Source organism: Rhinoraja longicauda, chromosome 17 (assembly GCF_053455715.1).
Source record: "Rhinoraja longicauda isolate Sanriku21f chromosome 17, sRhiLon1.1, whole genome shotgun sequence".
Lineage (NCBI taxonomy): Eukaryota > Metazoa > Chordata > Chondrichthyes > Rajiformes > Arhynchobatidae > Rhinoraja > Rhinoraja longicauda.
In genome coordinates this window covers 21,127,027-21,147,605 of record NC_135969.1, presented here as the reverse complement: position 1 = coordinate 21,147,605, position 20,579 = coordinate 21,127,027, and the positions used below count along the sequence as shown (strand labels likewise).

Genomic DNA, 20,579 nt, shown 5'->3' with positions numbered 1-20,579 from the left:
GAGGGAGGGAGGGAGGGGGAAGGAGGGAGGGAGGGGGAAGGAGGGAGGGAGGGGGAAGGAGGGAGGGAGGGAGGGGGAAGGAGGGGGGAAGGAGGGAGGGGGGAGGGAGGGGGAAGGAGGGAGGGGGGGAGGGAGGAGGGAGGGGGAGAGGAGGGAGGGGGGGAGGAGGGAGGGGGGGAGGAGGGAGGGGGGGGAGGAGGGATTAGAGGGAATGGGGATGGAGGGGGGGGGGGCGAGGAGGGAGGGGGGGGGGCGAGGAGGGAGGGGTGGGGGCACTGAACCTGAATCAGCGCAGGGAGCAGCTGTGTGGTGCTGGGGAGGTTCCAGGTGCTGCACCTTTTATTCTGCACTTACCCCTACAACTACTGTGAGGTGTGGCACAGGCTGTGAGGTGCATCAGCGGTGGGAGGGGAGATAAACTGGTGCTGTGGTGTGACGATCTCCCAGGTACCGGACTGGCTCCGATGACCACTCACTCCCCTGTCAACCTGACCAGTCCCACAGGCTGGGGTAGGCAGCAAGTCGTCTGCAGAAACTCCCCGAGTAAGTTAAGTGAAAGCAAGAGTGATGGGGGACGTGTGTGACCCGAGGGCTGGCCTGTCGAGATGGAGATGGGGTGCGGTGGGTGACCAGTGGTCTGTGCTGGGTTAATGCCCCGGGACACCCGCACATTTCTTGCCTAAATCAGGTTGGGGTTTTGTTTGATGACGGCGCCATCCGTGTTGAGGCGGGGAAATGGCGTGTGGAGCAGCTGTGTGTGTATGTGCTACACATGTGCATGAGGGGCAGGCTGGCTGTGACCAGAGGTGTTACAATTCACAGGACCCTGGGGCCAGACCTTAGATCAGAAGCTGGGTGTGTGGGATGGAAATGTCAGAGGGTTACTCCTCACGCAAGATGAACCTCCCCCAAACCAAGGGCCGGGTTAGGACACTGCAGATGTGAGCAGTGAGTGAGGCGGTGTGTTGGTGAGGGAGCCATGAACCATCAGTGTCCACCCCAGTCCCGTCTCTTGTGGTGGGTCAGGGACCACAGGCCTCCTGCTGTGGAGTGGTGCGGGGAGGGGGCTGCTCCTGTGGCATGGTACCTTCTCAGGAATGCTCTGCAGCTGCACAGGAGGGGGAAATCACTCGAGGAATGTGGAGGATACGCGCTGCCCGTGCTAACACCAGCGTCTGGCACAAGAACACAAACAATTTATGGGCCACTTGGGTCCATAAATCCCACAATCAAACTAAAACTGCTGTCTGAACATTTAAATAGAAGCGGGAAGGTGGAAGTGTTTAACACAAGCAGTCAGTGGCTCTGAGGCAGGGGACATCAACACCACTGGTCCTGGGGTGTCCAGGAAGCTGCCTCATTCTCTCAACACCACCAGTTAGTAAAACCAAAACAACTCTTACAAATGTAACGTTTCCTGGATTGTGATTCATTTAAACAGCATATTAACAACAACAGTAGCCACCCCTGTGTGAACAACAGTGAGAGGAGAGTGTGTGGAGTTTAGTGTCAGCTGCACTTTGTACATTTGTTGACTGCAGCCTGGTGCAAAGCTCCAAGGCCCAGTGAGCCCCCACATCAGCACCGGCCTCCTGATCACAGTCTCTCCCTCTCTGGTCACCAAGTCTACCTCACGACAAGCAGCAATACTCCGACTCCAACTCTCCATTCAATCACGAGCTAGCCTTTCCACACATACCTGATGTAGCTGAGGGAAGGAAATGGCCGGCAGAGCAAACATCTGCACAGATGGGTCATCCATTCCCTGCTGACTGCTCTGGGAACACCATCAGAGCAACACCCGTGCAATTTGAAATTAGGATTGTCACCGTCCAGAACTGATATGTACTTCATAATACCAGAGAATGCCTGCAGAGTTAGTGAGCAGTTAGTTGTTCACGGCTCTGTAACAGCGCACACACTTTACTTTAGACTTGAGATACAGCATAGAAACAGGCAGCTCGGCCCGCGCCGATCACCGATCACCCCGCACACCAACACTATCCTACACAACACCTAGGTCTCCAGCACCAGGCTGTGTGTCCTGGAGTGGAGTCGCCTGTTGCCGGGGGTACATCGAGCGGGTGCCAGTGGCATCCACCGCCCGTGAACACAGGGCACCCACCGCCCGTAAACACAGGGCACCCACTGACTGTGAACACAGAGCACCCACTGACCGTGAACACAGGGCACACACTGACTGTGAACACAGGGCACCCACTGACTGTGAACACAAGGCACCCACTGACTGTGAACACAGGGCACCCACTGCCCGTAAACACAGGGCACCCTCTGACTGAACACAGGGCACCCACTGCCCGTGAACACAAGGCACCCACTGCCCGTAATCACAGGGCACCCACCCGCCCAAGTATGGGGGGCACGTGGCCAAACCCACCGAGAGGTGGCCACGAACACGGATTACTGTAGCTGATGCAGGCAGGAAAATCTTCTCCCTTGGATGAAAAATAAACTAGTCTCAGCATATAGTCGAACCAAGAAAAAAATTCCAACAAATAAACAGACTTCAGCCTTATCAACGCATCTGGTCCAAGTGTATTTCAGAACAAACTCAAACACTGATCACAGTGTTCTGTATCGAGCCCTCCCTGCCTACAAATAGCTCAGCTACTGCCTGTTCATCCAGCTGCCGCGGTAGTTGTGGCCGGCTGTTCCCTGCATGGAGATCCACAGACTGAGACATCATTCAGGGTGGCTGGAGACCATAATGCAACCGTACAAGCCTGGCCAGCACTGGGAAATACTACACACTGTGGACTGCCCAACACTCCACATAGCCCAATATAATCATTACAAATATCCCCTTTCTAGCAAAAAGTATAAAACAGAATTCCTCCAAAATAAAGCTAGTGTATCTTAATATCAGTATCACAATACAGTTCTGTATTTATATTGTATTGTCAAATCATAGAGCGACCCTGTGGATGGGCCGAGCCACAGCCGGACTGTGACACCTGTGCAGAGGCGCTGCACCCAGAGGGCTGGGACCGGCGGCCGGGGACAAACTGAGTGATTCAACCTGTGGGTGACCAACGATGAACAGACACTGCCCCACTGTTCACAGGGGGTGGAGTAGGGCAGGACACCCCCTGCCTCCCTCCTTCCTCTGACGCGCACTTCATTGTACTGCAACCAAAACTCCTCGCATCATTGTAGGCTGAGAAAAGCTTGCTGCGTTGCACAGACTATTAGAACAGAATACAGAAAAACAAAGGTCTCTTTATAATGGTATACGTGTATATTACAATAATTTTTCTCTGCCTGGAGTCAAGGCCACGCACGTGGTCGGCATGTGAAAAGTCTTCAGTTCTAGTCAGTCTAAAAAAACATCATTTTTGTTTTAAGTATTGAAAAACTTTTAATTATATAAACCTTCATCAGCGTTCCATTCTCTCTTCCAGGTTAAATTCTCTTCAGTGGAGGTCAGGTAAAGCCAGCAACGGGCAGAAAGATTACTGATACATCCGTCTCACACCAATGACATGATGAGTTCACCCTGTGGGTGTCCGGAGTTTGTGACACGAGTCTCCAAAGCCAGCAGGGTTTCCTGCTGCCCAAATCTGCCACGCATCAAAAAATAAAGTCAAAATCAAATCTGCCACTTGAGAAAGGCAACTGCCAGACTCCCTGTATCTGGGAGCCAACCCGATTATGCTAAATTATCCAGATATACACCCGGGCGACACTCTCCCCAGGCCTCCGCCGTGAAACACCAGGGAAGGAAGGCCCTGCTGTCCATGTAGTGCGTCTGCTCCTGCCTCTCTGCCCAGGCTCTAGTGCAGGTTGGCAGCCGCGATGGCAAAGGCTTCCTGGATTTCTCGCACTGTTAGAATCCGAGTCAGCATCTGCTCCATGTGCTCCTTGCTGATGGGCTGGGTGGAGTACCAGATGGGGCTGTTGGGAGCCACCACCGGCTCAGGCGTCAGGTAGAAGGTGTCGTTCCTTCCCTTCACACTCTGGGGACTGAACAGCACCATGCACGTTAGTGGCAACGCCAGCTCTCGCCTGCACAGCTCTCCCGCCCGCTCCCACATCCTCAGTTCCAGAAAACCGCGTTGAACATGACCGTCGCTGAGCTCAGGGTGTGGGAGGGCAGCTCTGATGTGCTGCCAACATCTGTGGCAGGGAGACTGTGTACCAACACCAGATTGGGTCAAGAGGATGTTGGGTGTCCGGTAGGGGCTGGATGACTCAGGCGTTGGCAAAGTGCTACCTTGGTGCAAGCCGGTGAAGGGGAGGGAGAAGCCAGTGTCCAGATCACCATCTACAGGAGGATCTCTGCCACACCACCCTCACCTTGACCCCATCCATACGGTTATTATAAACTGCTATCTTGGAGTACTGTGTGCAGTTCTGGTCACCCTGCTACAGGAAAGATGCTATTAAGCTGGAAAGAGTGCAGAGATGATTTACCAGGATATTGGCAGGATTCAAGGACCTGGGGTTTAGGGAGTGGTTGTGCAGAGGTTTATTCCTTAGACCACAGGAGGCTGAGGGTGATCTTAAAGAGGTGTATAAAATCATGAGGGGAATAGATACGGTGAATGCACAGTCTTTTTTCCAGGATAGAGGAATCAAGAACTAGGACCTATATATTTAACATGAGAGGGGAAAGATTTAATAGGAACCCGAGTGGCAACTTTTTCACACAGAGGTCGGTGGGTGTATAGCACAAACTGCCAGGGGAGGTAGTTGAAGCAGGTATTATAACAGCATTTTAAGACATTTGGGCATCAGTCTGAAGAAGGGTCTCGACCCGAAACGTCACCCATTCCTTCTCTCCCGAGATGCTGCCTGACCTGCTGAGTTACTCCAGCATTTTGTGAATAAATATGGACGGGTACATGGATAGGAATGGTTGAGGATATGGGCCAAACACGGGCAGATAGGACTAGCGTTGATGGGGCATGTTGGGTGGCATGGGCCAAAGGGCTGGTGTTTGTGCTGTGTGACTCTTTGGTGTCAAACCCTGGAGAATATTGCACTGTACAAATAATTTGCAAGGAGATATGAACGATTCCAGCTAATTAAAAAGGTTGAGCAAGTTGTGCCTTCGAGACTTGAGAGTGGGCAGACACAGGCTAGAACCGACCAACATGTGAAACGCCCAACAGAAACCAACATGGCAACCTGCCACTGAGATCTTCCACCTGGTCCCAGCACTGCTACCCCGGCCCTCCAGGGTGGTGACAACCAGCAATGGACATTTTCCTTCATTCTTTTCATAATTCTAGATAAATGTTCTGCACTTTCACCTCTACGTGTTTGTTACTTTCCCAGTTACCCTTTGACATTATTTGCACGTCAACGTTCCTCATCCCTTCCCCCTTTCACTGCACATTAAAACACTCACATCCCCATTAGGCCATCTGATGAAAAGCCCCTTTCACATGATGCTATTTTCTAAAATTCCACCAAATCAAGACTATCAACATTAAAACTAAACACTGCGGAAGAAGTAATGAACAGACTGGAGGTTGGAGGTAGTGGTGACACAACTAATCTCTCACTTGCAGCAACATCCTCACCATTTGAAGAGGTAGAAGTCATAGAGTTTGATGGGGCAGCGCAAAGGATTCTCCGGGTTTTCTGACTGCTCTGCATACATGTCATCTGGAACTGAAACAAGGGGAGATCTTAGGCTTCAGGTCATCGCTCTACCGTCACACCTGAACAGCCCACAAAACCAGCAAGAGGCCCGGTTGCCTCTCAAGCAAAGACCGCTGACACAGTTCCAAGGTGCCAGCAGATCTGCCCAGTGGCAGACCCGACGCTGAGTGCAAGAGGCCAGCTGGAGCCCAGCTGCCAGGAGAAGGGCAGTTCTGAAGTGCTGAGCTTGAGGTTTAGGTGCAGAGGCTGAGTGTAACAAGGGTGGTCTGGGGCAGGAGAGAGAAGACACGAGTGATGGCACAAGCTGGAATCTGCAGCAAAAAATAACCCGCTGATGGAACGCAGCATTTGTGGGGACGAAGGATGGTCAACATTTGCAGTCGGGATCCTGCACTCAGTACTGATATTTTTATATGACATGTTTAAGTCATGGTAAGGTCTTTCCTTTTGTATTAAACCCATCAGTCACAAGAAGGGTAGATAGGGCAGTGAGTGGATGGTTAAGCTCCTCCTGTGGGAGATCAGGTAGAGGTTGAGGGGGCTTGGGGCAGAACGGGCCAGGGGGAGGGGCGGATCCAGTGGCAGTTCCTCTCTGACCATATGCATCAGCTGGGGCAGCAGCTGAACTCTGAGCGTATCGGAGGCAGAGAGCGCAGCAGTGGTCACACTGCAGTTTCAGCAAGAGGTGTGACTGCCAGGAGAGTGGTCTGTGAGGGCATAGTAGCAGCAGCCAGTGGCACGACACCTGGACGTGCTGCACAGGTCAATGTCTAGACATGCCTATACAATGTCTAGTGATGCTCTGGGTGTCAGGCAGGCAGTTCTGTGGCTATAAACGAGACTTCAAGATGGTGCCTCATCTTCCTGTTGCCAGGGTCTGAGAAAGGGTTCACAACCCTCTGAAAGGGAAGGGTTAGCAGCCAGAGGTTGTGATCATTATTGGTGCTAAGTATGTAGGTAGCTGGAGAGACGAGGTCCTGCAAAATGAACATCGGGAATAAGACTGGAAACTGACAAACAAGGGCTGTAATCTCTGAATGACTCCCTGTGCCATGTGCCAGTGAGCATAGGAACTGGAAGATAGGTTGGCGGAAGGACGGGTTGAGGAGCTGGTGCAGGAGGGAGCGCTTCTTTGGGATCACTCCTAGGGCAGGGCGAGGGGAGCTGTACAACGACAGATACACCTGAACTGGAGGGGCAACATCTTGGAAAAGATGTGGAGGGGATCTTGTTCCAGTCTGTCACTGGCTCGCTTGTGGTAAACACATTCAGAAATCTCTGGTGTGGAGCAGACCAGAAACAAAGTAAAAACAAGAAAGGTTATGTTGCAAATGTCCATATCGTGTTGAATGCTCATGACATTTAATGTTCAGCTTTTGCTGAGATTTCAGAAAATTCATGGAAAGACTGGCTTGCCAATGTCACACAAGGTTGGAGTCTGTGCTGAACAACGTTACACACGGTTTGGAGTGGGAAGCCACTGACCTTTCTGGCCGGTTTGATGTAGGCCCAGTGCTTTCAGGTAACGAATGCTTGTGCTTTTGTCCTTGGGATTCACTGGGTTCTTCTTTGTTTGCCGGACTACTTTAGAAAATGCCAGTTTCATGTGTTGCTCCACACTTTTCAATAGGAAGTACCTGAATAGAGAGAGCATGTCCAAGAGTTGTCAAAAATAACATTTGGAAAATCTACAAGACCTCCTGATCAGTATCCAACCTTTAGAGTTTTCATCTCTGGCGAAAAATCTGCCTTATCTCCGTCTTGTTTGGACAAACATTATTTTTAGGCGGTAACCTCCTTCTAGATTGTGCCACATGAAGAAACCTCCTCACCCGTCGAGACACCTGAAGGATTGTTTCCTTCATCAACACTGTAATCAGTATAGGCCCAGCCTGACCAACCTTCACAAGTCATCTGCTCTAGATGTTGATCTAGTAAACCCTCTCTGCACTGCACTCACATAGTCACACAGAAGAGAAACAGGCCCTTCAGCCCACCAGCTCCTTGCTGAAATAAGGAACCCATTACACTGCTCCAGACGTGGTCTCACTTTCAGAACCCAAGCATCACCTCCCTCCCTCCACATTCAATTTCTATCAACATAACCAACACTCTGATGATTGACCTGGTTACTTGCTGGACCTGTCATTTGTGAACCTTGCTTTTGGGCACTTGGTCGTTCTGCATCTCCTAGCTCTGCATCTCTCACCATTTAGATAACGGGTGATTTCCCCCGACAAAACGGAATAAAGCACTGACTAGATCTTTGCCCACTCACTTACCTCTTTCGCTCTGCAGCCTCCAAGGTGCCCTTCACAACACACCAACCTCCGACACTGCAGTAATTGCACCTTCATCCAAGTCATTGCTAGAAATTGTAAAGGAACAGAGGCCCAAGCACCGATCCAGTGACAAGCTCCTCCTTAAACACAAACACATTTGTGCCTCCTCTGCATGTCCCATTAAGCAGCCGGTCGCTGCTACACCAGCAGGAAACCACCGGCCGTGAACTATCACCTTCCACAAGAACCTTTAACAAATGACTTGTGCAAATCAAAGTTCCTCATCATCACGGCATGCTACTTCTTCAGCGAACTCCAGCACGATTCCACATTCATGCTGATTACCTGGATCTTTTCGCAGTGCCCTGCTATTAGGTCTTTAGAAATAACTTCAACATTTTCTCTATGATGTTGAACAAGATGTGTGCATTATCCTGCTTCATCTCCCTCTCTTTGGGCAGACAACTGAAGTGTGATGAATTGTAAACTAAGAGCCTGAGGTGGACAGATTTTGATAACAATGTTTTATTCATTTTATGCTTTCCATCTCCTTCCTTTCTTAAATTAAGGTGCTACTTTTGCTATTTCCAATCAAATGGGTCTTCCCCATATCTAGAGAATGTTGTAACCGAGTTACATTGACAAAGGTGAGAATTATTTTAGCTCATCACCCAAAAGAGGAGAGAGCCAAAATGGAAATGAGGAAGGAAATGCATTTTTCTTGTAATTTGTTGGTGGGATTATCTCAATATTACTTGTGAGATTTCTAATAACTGCAAAGACTGCTGCAGATACACACTTCATTCTCCTTCCTACTACCCCACTTAATAAGGGAAATAGTAACAGCAAACAAGTCTTCAGACAGATGATCTAATCAGAATAAATACAGGAAACAAGCTAAAATACCCAAAGTAAATGAGGAAGCATCCAACGAGAGTCCCAGTGGAACTAGAGAGGCCACAGATGCACATAGATTTACTGTGCCATCAGCAACTACTTGCACAAGAAGATCGTTCATAACCTACAAGTTTGTTGTATAACAAAAATGTTTGTGACAACTGTAGTAAAGTAAGCAACTGTACAATAAGAAAATAACTGCAGATGCTGGTACAAATCGAAAGTATTTATTCACAAAATGCTGGAGTAACTCAGCAGGCCAGGCAGCATCTCGGGAGAGAAGGAATGGGTGACGTTTCGGGTCGAGACTGAAGAAGGGTCTCGACCCGAAACGTCACCCATTCCTTCTCTCCCAAAATGCTGCCTGATCTGCTGAGTTACTCCAGCATTTTGTGAATAAATATCTTCGAAAGCAACCGTACAATGAGGGTTTGGGTTTAGGAGGGTTGCTGGCACTCACTTGGTGTTGAAGAACATGAGCGTTGTAAGGAGGGTGGAAGGTGAATGAGCTCCGAGCTGCTTGCATTCCCACAACATCTCCTCCGTGATGTGACTGGGGATCATGTAACCTATGAAACAACACATTGTTTTACTTCCCTCTGCATGCCTTGAGAGTACCTATTGAATAAGTAATCAATCCTAACTCTAATGCCACAGATGGCTGTGGCGGCCGTCAATGGATACCTTTAAGGCAGAGATTGACAGATCATGGAGAGAAGGCAGGAGAATAGGGTTGAGAGGGAAAGATAGATAAGCCATGATTGAATGGTAGAGTAGACTTGATTGGCTGAATGGCCAAATTCTGCTTCTGTAACTTATGAAAATGATAATCCTCAGCCTCCCCATCTCTACAATCTAGAAAGATGAGAGGTGTTCTCATTGAGGCGGACAAATTCCTTCTGGGGCTTAACAATGTAGTTGCAGAGCTGACATGGATCATTTGAACCCAAGCTTACCCTTGACACAACAAGAACATTTCCAAGGTATAAATTGTATATTTTTGAATCTTGTGACCCAAGGTGGTTTGAACAAAGTTCTAAATGGTGAAAAAGCAAGAGGTTACACAGGTCCAGAGACCTCGGGGTGCATGTACAGTGATTAAAATGGCCTGGATAAGTGTAAGAAACTTAGAGGTTAACAAATTGTTACTTGACGAGCAGTGTACAGCAAATGAGATTGTGCTGCAGCCAAACAAAATCCCAGTGGCTCCACACCTGGAGTACAGCTCTGGCACCACACCTGGAGTACAGCTCTGGCAGTACACCTTGGGTACGGCTCTGACACCACACCTGGATTACAGTTCTGGCAGCACATTTTTAGACTGGCCCTAGGGAGCGCCACACAGAATGAGTGGAATGATAAAAACAGTAACAACGCTGCCTCATTCTTAGGCCCAGAATCTGATCCCAACCCTGGCTGCTGGTTGTACAGTTTCATGCTCTCTCCATTTCTCTCTGGTCTCTGGTTTCCTCTCATCCCCAAATATATATCAGTAGGTTAATCTTTCTATAAATTATCCTCAGTCTCAGTTAATGACAAAAAGGATCAAAGGGGCGTTGATGAACATGTGTGAGAAAGGGCAACTTGCAGGGAAAAGAGCAGAGGAATGGAACCAACAGGATCAATCAGGTTTGCGTTTTGGAAACTCATGGTGCAGATAGTTTCTCAGATCAAGCCCCTCATCCCACGGGGCATGCCATGTTCCGCAGGGAAAATCTCTACCACATGCAACAGTAAATGTGGCCATGGCTGGTGCGAGCCAGAAACCTGTCACTTACCCAGAGAGCTGATCTGAGGCTGCCAGTCCTGTAATACGTCCTGCAGCCTCTCAGTGAACTTTGTATAGTAGATATCTGAAAATATATCATCTACTCGGCCATTTTCAAACAGATACTGAAAAAAAGTTCAAAAAGAAAGTCCCAGTTTCGTTATTTCTTTAATGTCGATCCAGCATTTAATCTAAAGTCAAATTACTGCAGAAGTTGGAAATCTGAAATAAAGTCAGGGGAGAGAGGAATGGTCCTTCTCTGCAAACTTAAAACACGTTTGCCTTCTCTGTTTTACAGTTCCTACGGATTACCGTTTCTCTCTTCATACCCAAGCTTTTCCAACAGCTTCTGATTCTCCTTCAGATTTCCAACATCTGTAGTTTTAACTTATTTCAGTTGGTTGTTTGAAAACTGACTGCACACACTGACCATAGACACACACGGGCGTACACACAGGCAGAGTACACACATTGACAAAGACACACACACACACCCAAGACAGGTGCAGACACATACACACAGGCCATGTCACACACAGACAGAGACACACACACCCACAGGGACAACCAATATATGTGCAGAGAGACACACACACAGGCAGAGTAACACACAGAAACAGTCACATAAACACAAGCAGAGAGACACACACAAAGAGTCACACATACAGACAGACAGAGATATGCACACACACAGATATTGCCGGGATAGAGTTGTTTGGAAACTCTAGACTGCTGGTTGGTACATTTAACTCAGCTGTTGTACCTTTTGAATGCACAGACATATGTAGTAGAGCATATCTGGATTGTAGGCTTCCCCCTCGGCTGAGCGAGCTTCCTTCAGCATTAGACACAGTCCGTAGTTCAATTCTGCCACCGCTGATGAGAGGAGATTCTCCTGGAAGCGCAGCGGCTGACGACCTTGCCAGAGAGAAGAGACAACATCACCATGTGCTGTACAGCTCTGGCCCTGCCCCCATTCACCTTGCAAGACTCTGAACTAACTTGCCCCATTAGCGCGATATGCCAGCAATGTTCAGCCAAATTGTATCGAGGACATTACATTATTCCTCTCTTTGGAAATGAACATTTTCCAAAATTACCAAACAGTGGCACTGCTTTAAATAAAGCAGATAGTGCTGCCAACACATAGTGCTGTCACCTCCTGCAATGGAACGTGAAGAGTAATGTTTTGGCAGAAACCTTGCCACTTAAAGCATCACCATATATCAAAAGCCCAAACTACCTGCAGCTACGGTGCAACATACTCATTGTTACACCTACACCTGGAACGGTTCCTATTTAGTTCCTTTTAATCTCAATCGACTCTAATCACAGTAACACAACCACTGAAGTAACAACAGTGCACTTGAAAGCCACTGCTAGGCTGGGTTTGTGTGCAAGATAGTTAATGTAATCGTTAAATGGTAGAGTAATTCAGGACTGAGCCTGTGAGCTCCCAAGCAAAGCCAAACACACCATGAAACAGGTGAAACAGAGGGTTCAAGGAAAGCAACTGTGACTGTGATTGTTTCACCTCTTCAGAAAAGGGTCAAATTGCCCAGGGTTACTGGCACACACACCTGGAGACTTTGGCTGCCCGCCACATCAGGTGTATTTGCCCGTCGTGCACAGTCAATGTTAATTTTGTACTTGTCTTTATTTCAGGAGCTTTTATTTTTTCCATTTGATGATTCCTTCCCTTGAAGAAATGTTTTAAAGATTGAACCCAGTTACGACTACCCCACTGGTATAACAGACTGAACTCTGGTACACCATGCCCAATAACTTGGTGGTCTATGAACAAAGCCTCACACCATCAATGTACAATTACGTAGATAGCAAGGTGTCAAGTTAGGAGGAGGGGGAGTTCAACGAGATCTGGGTGTCCTAGTGCATCAGTCAATGAAAGGAAGCATGCAGGTACAGCAGGCAGTGAAGAAAGCCAATGGAATGTTGGCCTTCATAACAAGAGGAGTTGAGTATAGGAGCAAAGAGGTCCTTCTACAGTTGTACCGGGCCCTGGTGAGACCGCACCTGGAGTACTGTGTGCAGTTTTGGTCTCCAAATTTGAGGAAGGATATTCTTGCTATGGAGGGCGTGCAGCGTAGGTTCACTAGGTTAATTCCCGGAATGGCGGGACTGTCGTATGTTGAAAGGCTGGAGCGATTGGGCTTGTATACACTGGAATTTAGAAGGATGAGGGGGGATCTTATTGAAACATATAAGATAATTAGGGGATTGGACACATTAGAGGCAGGAAACATGTTCCCAATGTTGGGGGAGTCCAGAACAAGGGGCCACAGTTTAAGAATAAGGGGTAGGCCATTTAGAACGGAGATGAGGAAGAACTTTTTCAGTCAGAGAGTGGTGAAGGTGTGGAATTCTCTGCCTCAGAAGGCAGTGGAGGCCAGTTCGTTGGATGCTTTCAAGAGAGAGCTGGATAGAGCTCTTAAGGATAGCGGAGTGAGGGGGTATGGGGAGAAGGCAAGAACGGGGTACTGATTGAGAGTGATCAGCCATGATTGCATTGAATGGCGGTGCCTCCTCGAAGGGCTGAATGGCCTACTCCTGCACCTATTGTCTATATTGTCTATAGCAGTCACTGATCCAAGAAAATTGGGTCCCAAACAGAAAGCACAAGTGTAGAGTGGATACAAAACCGGATGCAGTAGATTTACAAGTATATCTTTTCGGATACTGTCATGTTATAGTTTATAAACCTTTAGTTAGGCTGCATTTGGAGTATTACATGCAAAAAACTAAGTGCTGGACGAACTCAGTGGGTTCGGAAGCATCAGTGGAGGGAAATGGGCAAAGGGTCCTGACCCGAAACATCACCAGTTCCCTCCACAGATGCTGCCTGACCCACTGAGTTACTCCAGCACTTTCTTTTGTGCTCAAGATTATAGCGTGTGTCCTTTGGAAGATTGTGAGCAGTTCTGGTCACCCCAGTACTGAAGGATGTGGGGCTTTGGAGAGGATGCAGGTTTACCAAGACGCTCCCTGGATTATTGGGTATTAGCTGTGAGGAGAGGTCGGACAAACTTGGATAATTTCCTCTGCAATGTCAGAGGCTGAGGGGAGTATATAAAATGATGAGAGGCATAGATAGGGTAGACAGTCACAATCTTTTCCCCAAGGTGGAAGTGTCAAATGTGAATATCAGACAATGGGAAAGCAAAATAGAATATTAACATTACTGATGGTGCACACATCAGTGGTCATTCCGAGGCCCCGATCTGATGGCATACTCCTGGCCACATTGCTTTTCCATGGCAAGGGAATTGTAGAGGTGTTCTTTTGCATCTCTGTGCAACAATGCACCTGAAGCAGATAGGCATAATCTCTGACGTTGACCTACTAACACACAGCTAAACCGACTGCACCGTGCAATGGTTCTGAGACCAAATTACTCAAATTTGCCCCTTCCCAAAATTTTGGAATTGAAGATAAATTCCATAACCCAAGATATGGGCATTTATGCCCAGACCAACATTTGCAACAGGTTATTTCAGCTGTAACAGCACTTACGACCAATGGGGGCTGGCCTGTTCTCAGAGTCCTTGTCAAACTCGGCGTTCTTGGTCTCTGCCCAGCTCTTCCAGACCCCAAGGCCTTCCTCTGGTTTCAGGGTGTTTGGCAAAAGCATCTCGGAAGTTGCCATCGGCTGAGGGTCCACTTCGGCCACCTGCACTGCTTGGCCCTAGCGACCAACAAAAATACGCAGAGTTTTCAGGACGATTACAATGCTCTGGCACAGTGAAAACCCACAGAAAACAGGCTCGCACACGGTTACATCTGCCGCACTTCACATTCATTTACGCTGGAAACCATAGAACAAATCACGGCCTGTGGCCACATATCTTGGACTCAGCTTGTTTTGAAATTTAGCATTTTACGGAACAATTTTATCTCAACAGTTTCCATAAACACAATTTTGACGTAAACTTGGTCTGCAGAGGCACGATATACAAGAATTAACGGGCAGCTGATTTACGGTTAATGCATTGAATTAATTTTGTGCAGGTCTTGCGCTCTTCAGATTAAACTTCGTAGACAATAACCAAGTGAAGGTATGGTATGATATCAGAATACATAAAGCAAATGAGAAGTGTTAATAATGCTCTGCGAGGCATGTTTCTGCATATAAATAAGCCTTTGGTTTTGTAAAAGGTCTCAATTACTGACAAGATTGAGTCAGAAATTGGTGTCCTGTTTTGCAACTCCACTATAATCAATTTAGCAACTTATTTCCCTGAAGTCCTGCAATTTGATGTCATCTAACTCTAATTGCCTCCAAATAAAGGAGGTTGTAAGACCATTTCTGAGGGAGATGAGAAAGTGGTTAAAGTACATGAACTACGGATTCATAAATAGTGGCTTAGACTACACAGCAAGGTAGTGCTAAACTTAAAACACTGGTTAGAAACATAGAAAAATAGGTGCAGGAGTAGGCCATTTGGCCCTTCGAGCCAGCACCGCCATTCAATATGATCATAGCTAATCATCTAAAATCAGTACCCCGTTCCTGCTTTTCCCCCATATTCCCCGATTCTTTTAGCCCTAAGAGCTAAATCTAACTCTCTCTTGAAAATATCCAGTGAATTGGCTTCTACTGCCTTCTGTGGCAGAAAATTCCACAGATTCACAACTGGGTGAAAAATTTGTCCTCATCTCAGTCCTAAATGGCCCAACCCTTATTCTTAAACTGTGACCCTTGGTTCTGGACTGCCATATCAGGAACATTTTTCCTGCATCCAGCCTGTCCAACCCCTTAAGAATTGTATATGTTTCTATAAGATCCCCTCTCATCCTTCTAAATGCCAATGAATGCAAGCCCAGTTGACCCATTCTTTCATCATATGTCAGTCCCGCCATCCCAGGAATTAACCTGGTGAACCAGTTAGGCCATAACTGGTGTACCTTATCCAATTCTGACCACAATACTTCAGGAAAATGGGAGTATCCCAGAGATTTAGTGGGATTATTGCAGAGAGGGAATTTATGCAGTACAGAAACAAGCCCTTCAGCTGATCTCAAACATACATACCGAGATGCCCCAACAAATCTGGTTCCATTTTCCCACATTTGGCCCATAATCCCTCCAAACCTTGCCTTTCCGAATCAGAATTACCTTTATTGTCATCCAAAAAAACCCCAAGTCTGTTTGGCCATGAAGCTGTCCAAATACCTTTTAAATGTTATTATTGTATCTGCCTCAATTACCTTTTCTGGCAGCTCGTGGCCCTTATACCCACCACTGTGTGTGAATAAATAGCACCTAAGATTCCTATTAAATCCTTTACATCTCACAAACCTATGTCCTCTGGTTCTTGGTTCCCCTACCCTGGGTAAAAGACTGTGTGTTCACCCTACCTATTCCCCTCTTGATTTTATACACCTCTATAAGATCACCCCTCAGCTTCCTGCGCTCCAACGTGTAAAGTCCTAGCCTGCCCAACCTCTCACTGTAGCTCAGGCCGAGTCCTGGCAACATCCTTGTAAATCTCTCTGCCCGCTGTCAAGCCTGATGGCTTCTCTCCTATAGCAGGCAGACCAAAGCTGAACACAATACTCCAAGTGCAGCATCACCAATGCCTTGTACAACTGCAACATAACGTCCCAACTTTCATATGCAATGCCCCAACTGATGAAGGCAGTGTGTCAAAAGCCTCCACTGTCTACCTGTGATGTCACTATTACAAAACTATGTACTTGCACTACTAGGTATCTCTTTCTTCCCCCCCCCCCCCATCACTGTGATGGTCCTGCACTGGTTAAATTTACAAAAATGCACCACCTCTTTATGTGAATTGTACGCGATTAGCCATTCCTGAGCCCACTTATGTAGCTGATCAAGATTCTGCAGTAATTGTTGATAGCCTTCTTCACTGTCAGCTATTTTATAACACATATTTTAGAATCATCTGCAACTCTTGTACATTTCTTGTACATTTGCATCCATCTCTTGTACATTTGCATCCATCTCTTGTACATTTGCATCCAAATAGTTTAAATAAACGAGCAACCAACACCGATCCATATTACACACCACTAATCATCGGCCTCCAGTCTGAGAAATACCCCGTCATCAGCTTCTGCTCCCCTCCTCTGCCTTCCCCCCCCCCCCCCCTTCCACCGCCATACCCCCCATTATCATGCCAAGTACGTATCCAACTATCTATGTCTCCCAGGATCGCATGCGACCTCACCCACCAGAATATTCTACCATGGGGGACTTTGTCAAAGATTTTACGAAGCTCCATGCAGACAGCATCCACTGTCCTGCCCTCATCAATCTTCTCGGTGACCTCTTCAAAAACACATCTCCCATGCACAAATCCGTGTAATTTCTTTTGTCACTACTAATATCTTTCATGGTCAGGTGAATTATCAAATGGCATCTGGTGAAGGTGCATTACAAGTTCAAGTACAAGTACAGTGCCCTCCATAATGTTTGGGACAATGATTCATTTATTTGCCTCTGTATTCCACAATGAGATTTGTAATATTTAAAAAATCACATGTGGTTAAAGTGCAAATTGTCAGATCTTAATTAAGGCCATTTTTATACATTTTGGTTTCACCATGTAGAAATTACAGCACTGTTTATACATAGTTCCCCCATTTCAGGGCACAGCAATGTCATGAAAATGAAGGTATTCATGTTTAGTATTTTGTTGCATAAACTTGCATGCAGTGACTGCTTGAAGTCTACGATTCATGGATATCACCAGTTGCTGGGTGTCTTCTGTGGTGATGCTCTGCCAGGCCTGTATTGCAGCCATCTTTAGCTCATGCTTGTTTTGGGGGCTAGTCCCATTCAGTTTTCTCTTCAGCATAAAAAAGGCATGCTCAATTGGGTTCAATGACAGTGGTCATTGACAAATTTACAACTGACTCCTGCAGAGTGTTTCTGCCCTGTAGGACAGGTGTTTGGTTTTTTTTCTTTATTATAGAGAATTCTGCCATCAGCTATGGAGGTCTTCCTTGGCCTGCCAGTCCCTTTGCGATCAGTAAGCTCACCAGTGCTCTCTTTCTTCTTAATGATGTTCCAAACAGTTGATTTTGGAAAGCCCAAGGTTTGACTGATGCCTCTAACAGTTTTATTCTTGTTTCTCAGTCTTGTAATGGCTCCTTTGACTTTCATTGGCACAACTTTGGTCCTCATGTTGATAAACAGCAATAAAAGTTTCCATAGAGCTCTCAGCACTTAGTTTTTCCTGATGGAAAGACTGGAGGAAAAACTAAATGCTGAGAGCTCTCTTATACCTGCATTAAGGAGGCAATCAAACACACCTGAGCAATTACAGACGCCTGTGAAGCCATGTGTCCCAAACATTATGGTGCCCTGAAATGGGGGGACTATGTATAAACACAGTTGTAATTTCTACATGGTGAAACCAAAATGTGTAAAATTACCTTTTTATTAATATCTGACAATGTGCACTTTAACCACATGATTTTTTAAATTACAAATCTGAAATTGTGGAGTACAGAGGTAAATAAATAAATGACGAGTCTTTGTCCCAAACATTATGGAGGGCACTGTAGGTACTGCAGATTGAAGCCCACACAGACCAGGATAGACCCTGTGACCACTCCGAGCGCAGGCATTGCAGGATGCTACTGGATTACTACCAGTTAGAAGTTTCCCAGCAAACAGTCAGTCACCTGCTGCCTTACCTGTAGTTGTTGTTGTTGTTGCTGCTGCTGCTGCTGCGGATCCCACAGCTGCACGGACTGCGCCTGTGTCTGGTACGAGCCCCCTACTGCCTGCACGGCCACTGGGATGTGGATGTTGCCATTCATGAACTGTGCTGGGAAGATGGTGTTGGCCAGCGTGTGAACCACCTCCTCATGAGAGTTCTTCATTACAGACGTCACCAATTTACCTTTGTCCTCCTCCAGCTTCACGGCTGCCACGGCAGTGGGAGAGCTGCTGACATGGACCACATTGTAGGCTTCCTGAGGGATGGCGACGTGCGTGGCTGTTTGCTGCTGCATGTCTGTACGAGGCTGTGTGGAGTACACAGGGATGGCCCAGGTCTCCCCACTGGGGCTTGTGATTGTACCAGCTGTGGTGGTATACAGGTGAGCGCTGTCCACTGTCAGGAGGTCGGGCCTCAGGGACACATATCCTTGCTGCTGCCCCTGTGGAATGGCCAGCACGGTGGCGACAGGCTGCCCGGTGATAGTGTACGAAACAGTGATAGGCATGTCCACCTTGCGCTTCTTGACGGGCTGGAGGACGTTTGAAGTACTGGAGCGCCGGTCCCCCTCACGAGGGGAGCCCTGTGGCTGAGATGGAGAGAGGGTGCCCACGGTCTGGATCTGGATCTGCTGCGTCTGGCCCGAGATGAGCTGGGCCTGGATCTGCTGGTGCTGGATGTGTTCGTCAGAGATCTCCGATGCCTGGATCTGCTGCGAGGGCTGAATGTGCTGCACCGAGATCTGAGCCGCTTGCAGCTGCTGAGCCGGGCTGGGACTGTGCATGCTCTGCATCTGCTGAGAAGACTGCTGCTGCTGGGCTCCGACAGACTGCGGCTGCACCTGCACCTGAATCTGGTCGGGCGACGGGTGGAGCTGGGGAGACAGCTGCTGTGTCGACACGTTCTGCAGAGATTGCTGCACCTGAACCTGCACCTGCAGAGAGAAGAGACACACAGCCCATTCACAGACAGAGCACTGACCTTCCTTCAGCTTCACAACCATATCTGGGTCTGTTTACAACTGCTCGGGCAAGAGTGGAGAACGATTTAAACGCAAACATTTAAAAACCGAGTTCGACAATAATCTTGTAATTTCAAAAGCTTTTGCTTTATGATAACTTCTTTTGGGCCACTCTCCCACTTTCAATACAGAATTGATTTGTGTGAATAAATGGCGTTGCCTGAGAGATGACAATGAGGTTCAATATAATCATAGCCAGTCCAATGCACACAGCCAAACTCTGTGGAACAAGTTGCCCCACAGGTTCCTGTTAAATCTTTCCCCTCTCACCTTAAACCTCGGCCCTGTGGTTCTTGATTCCCCTACCCTGGGAAATATACTCTGTGCATTCACCCTATCCACCCCCCTCATGATTTAATACTCATCTGTAAGATCACCCCTCAGCCTCCTGTGCTCCAAGGAATAAAATCCTAGCCTGTCCAACCTCTCCCTATAACTCAGGCACTCACGTCCTGGCAACAACCTCATTAAACTTCTCTACACTTTCCGGCATAATAGCATACTTCCTTTTGCAGGGTGATCAAAACTTAACACAATCCTCCAAGTGCAGCCTCACCAATGTCTTGAATATTTTTGCCAGTTGCATAAACACTGGTTAAGCAAGAGTTTACTGCACTCCTTTCATTCCCAAACTACTGCCACAAGACTTCAATCTGTCGGCACAGATTTACTGTCAGAGGCAAGGCAATGTCTCATCCAATTTAATGTGCGCAGTTCTGGTCGCCCCATTACAGGAAGGATGTGAAGACTTTGGAGAGGGTGCAGAAGAGCTTCACCAAGTTGCTGCTGGATTAGAGGGTATTAGCTATCAGGAGAGGTTGAACAAACGGATTGTTTTCCCTGGAGCATCGGAGGCTGAAGGGAGACCTGATAGAAGTATAAGTTATGAGATGTATCGATATGGTAGACAGAACCTTTTTCCCACGGTGGTGGTCTGGAAGGCATAGCTCTAATGTGAGAGAGGCAAAGTTTAAAGGAGATGTGCAGGGCAAGTTTTTTTTTACACCGAGAGTGGTGGGAGCCTGAAATTCACTGTCAAAATATAATAGTGGCGTTTGAGAGGTTTTAGATGGGCACAAGGATATACAGGGAATGGTGGAATATGGACCGTGTGCAGGCAGAGGAGATTAGCTAAACTTGCCATCATGCTTTGAACAGACATTGTGGGCTGATGGTCCTGTTCCTGTTCTCTGTTCTAACTGCAAATGGAAGCCATAGCAATTACACTGCTGACAACAATAATACCCCGTTCTACCAATTCACTGGGA

General features: G+C 47.5%; 1 protein-coding gene across 6 annotated transcripts in view; it reads right to left on the bottom strand.

Moving 5' to 3' along the window:
• Window positions 1–202: 202 nt before the first annotated feature.
• qrich1 (glutamine-rich 1) overlaps window positions 203–20,579 on the bottom strand; it is a 30,464-nt gene continuing 10,087 nt past the window's right edge. For all 6 annotated transcript variants that reach the window (XM_078414293.1, XM_078414296.1, XM_078414298.1 and 3 more), the window contains 8 exons: window positions 18,265–19,224; window positions 14,110–14,281; window positions 11,342–11,496; window positions 10,589–10,703; window positions 9,271–9,379; window positions 7,117–7,268; window positions 5,550–5,640; window positions 203–3,984 (listed from right to left, as the gene is read on the bottom strand). In XM_078414293.1, coding sequence (XP_078270419.1) covers window positions 3,795–3,984; window positions 5,550–5,640; window positions 7,117–7,268; window positions 9,271–9,379; window positions 10,589–10,703; window positions 11,342–11,496; window positions 14,110–14,281; window positions 18,265–19,224 — 1,944 coding nt within the window. In that variant the 3' untranslated portion in view covers window positions 203–3,794. The remainder of the gene's footprint in view (window positions 3,985–5,549; window positions 5,641–7,116; window positions 7,269–9,270; window positions 9,380–10,588; window positions 10,704–11,341; window positions 11,497–14,109; window positions 14,282–18,264; window positions 19,225–20,579) is intronic.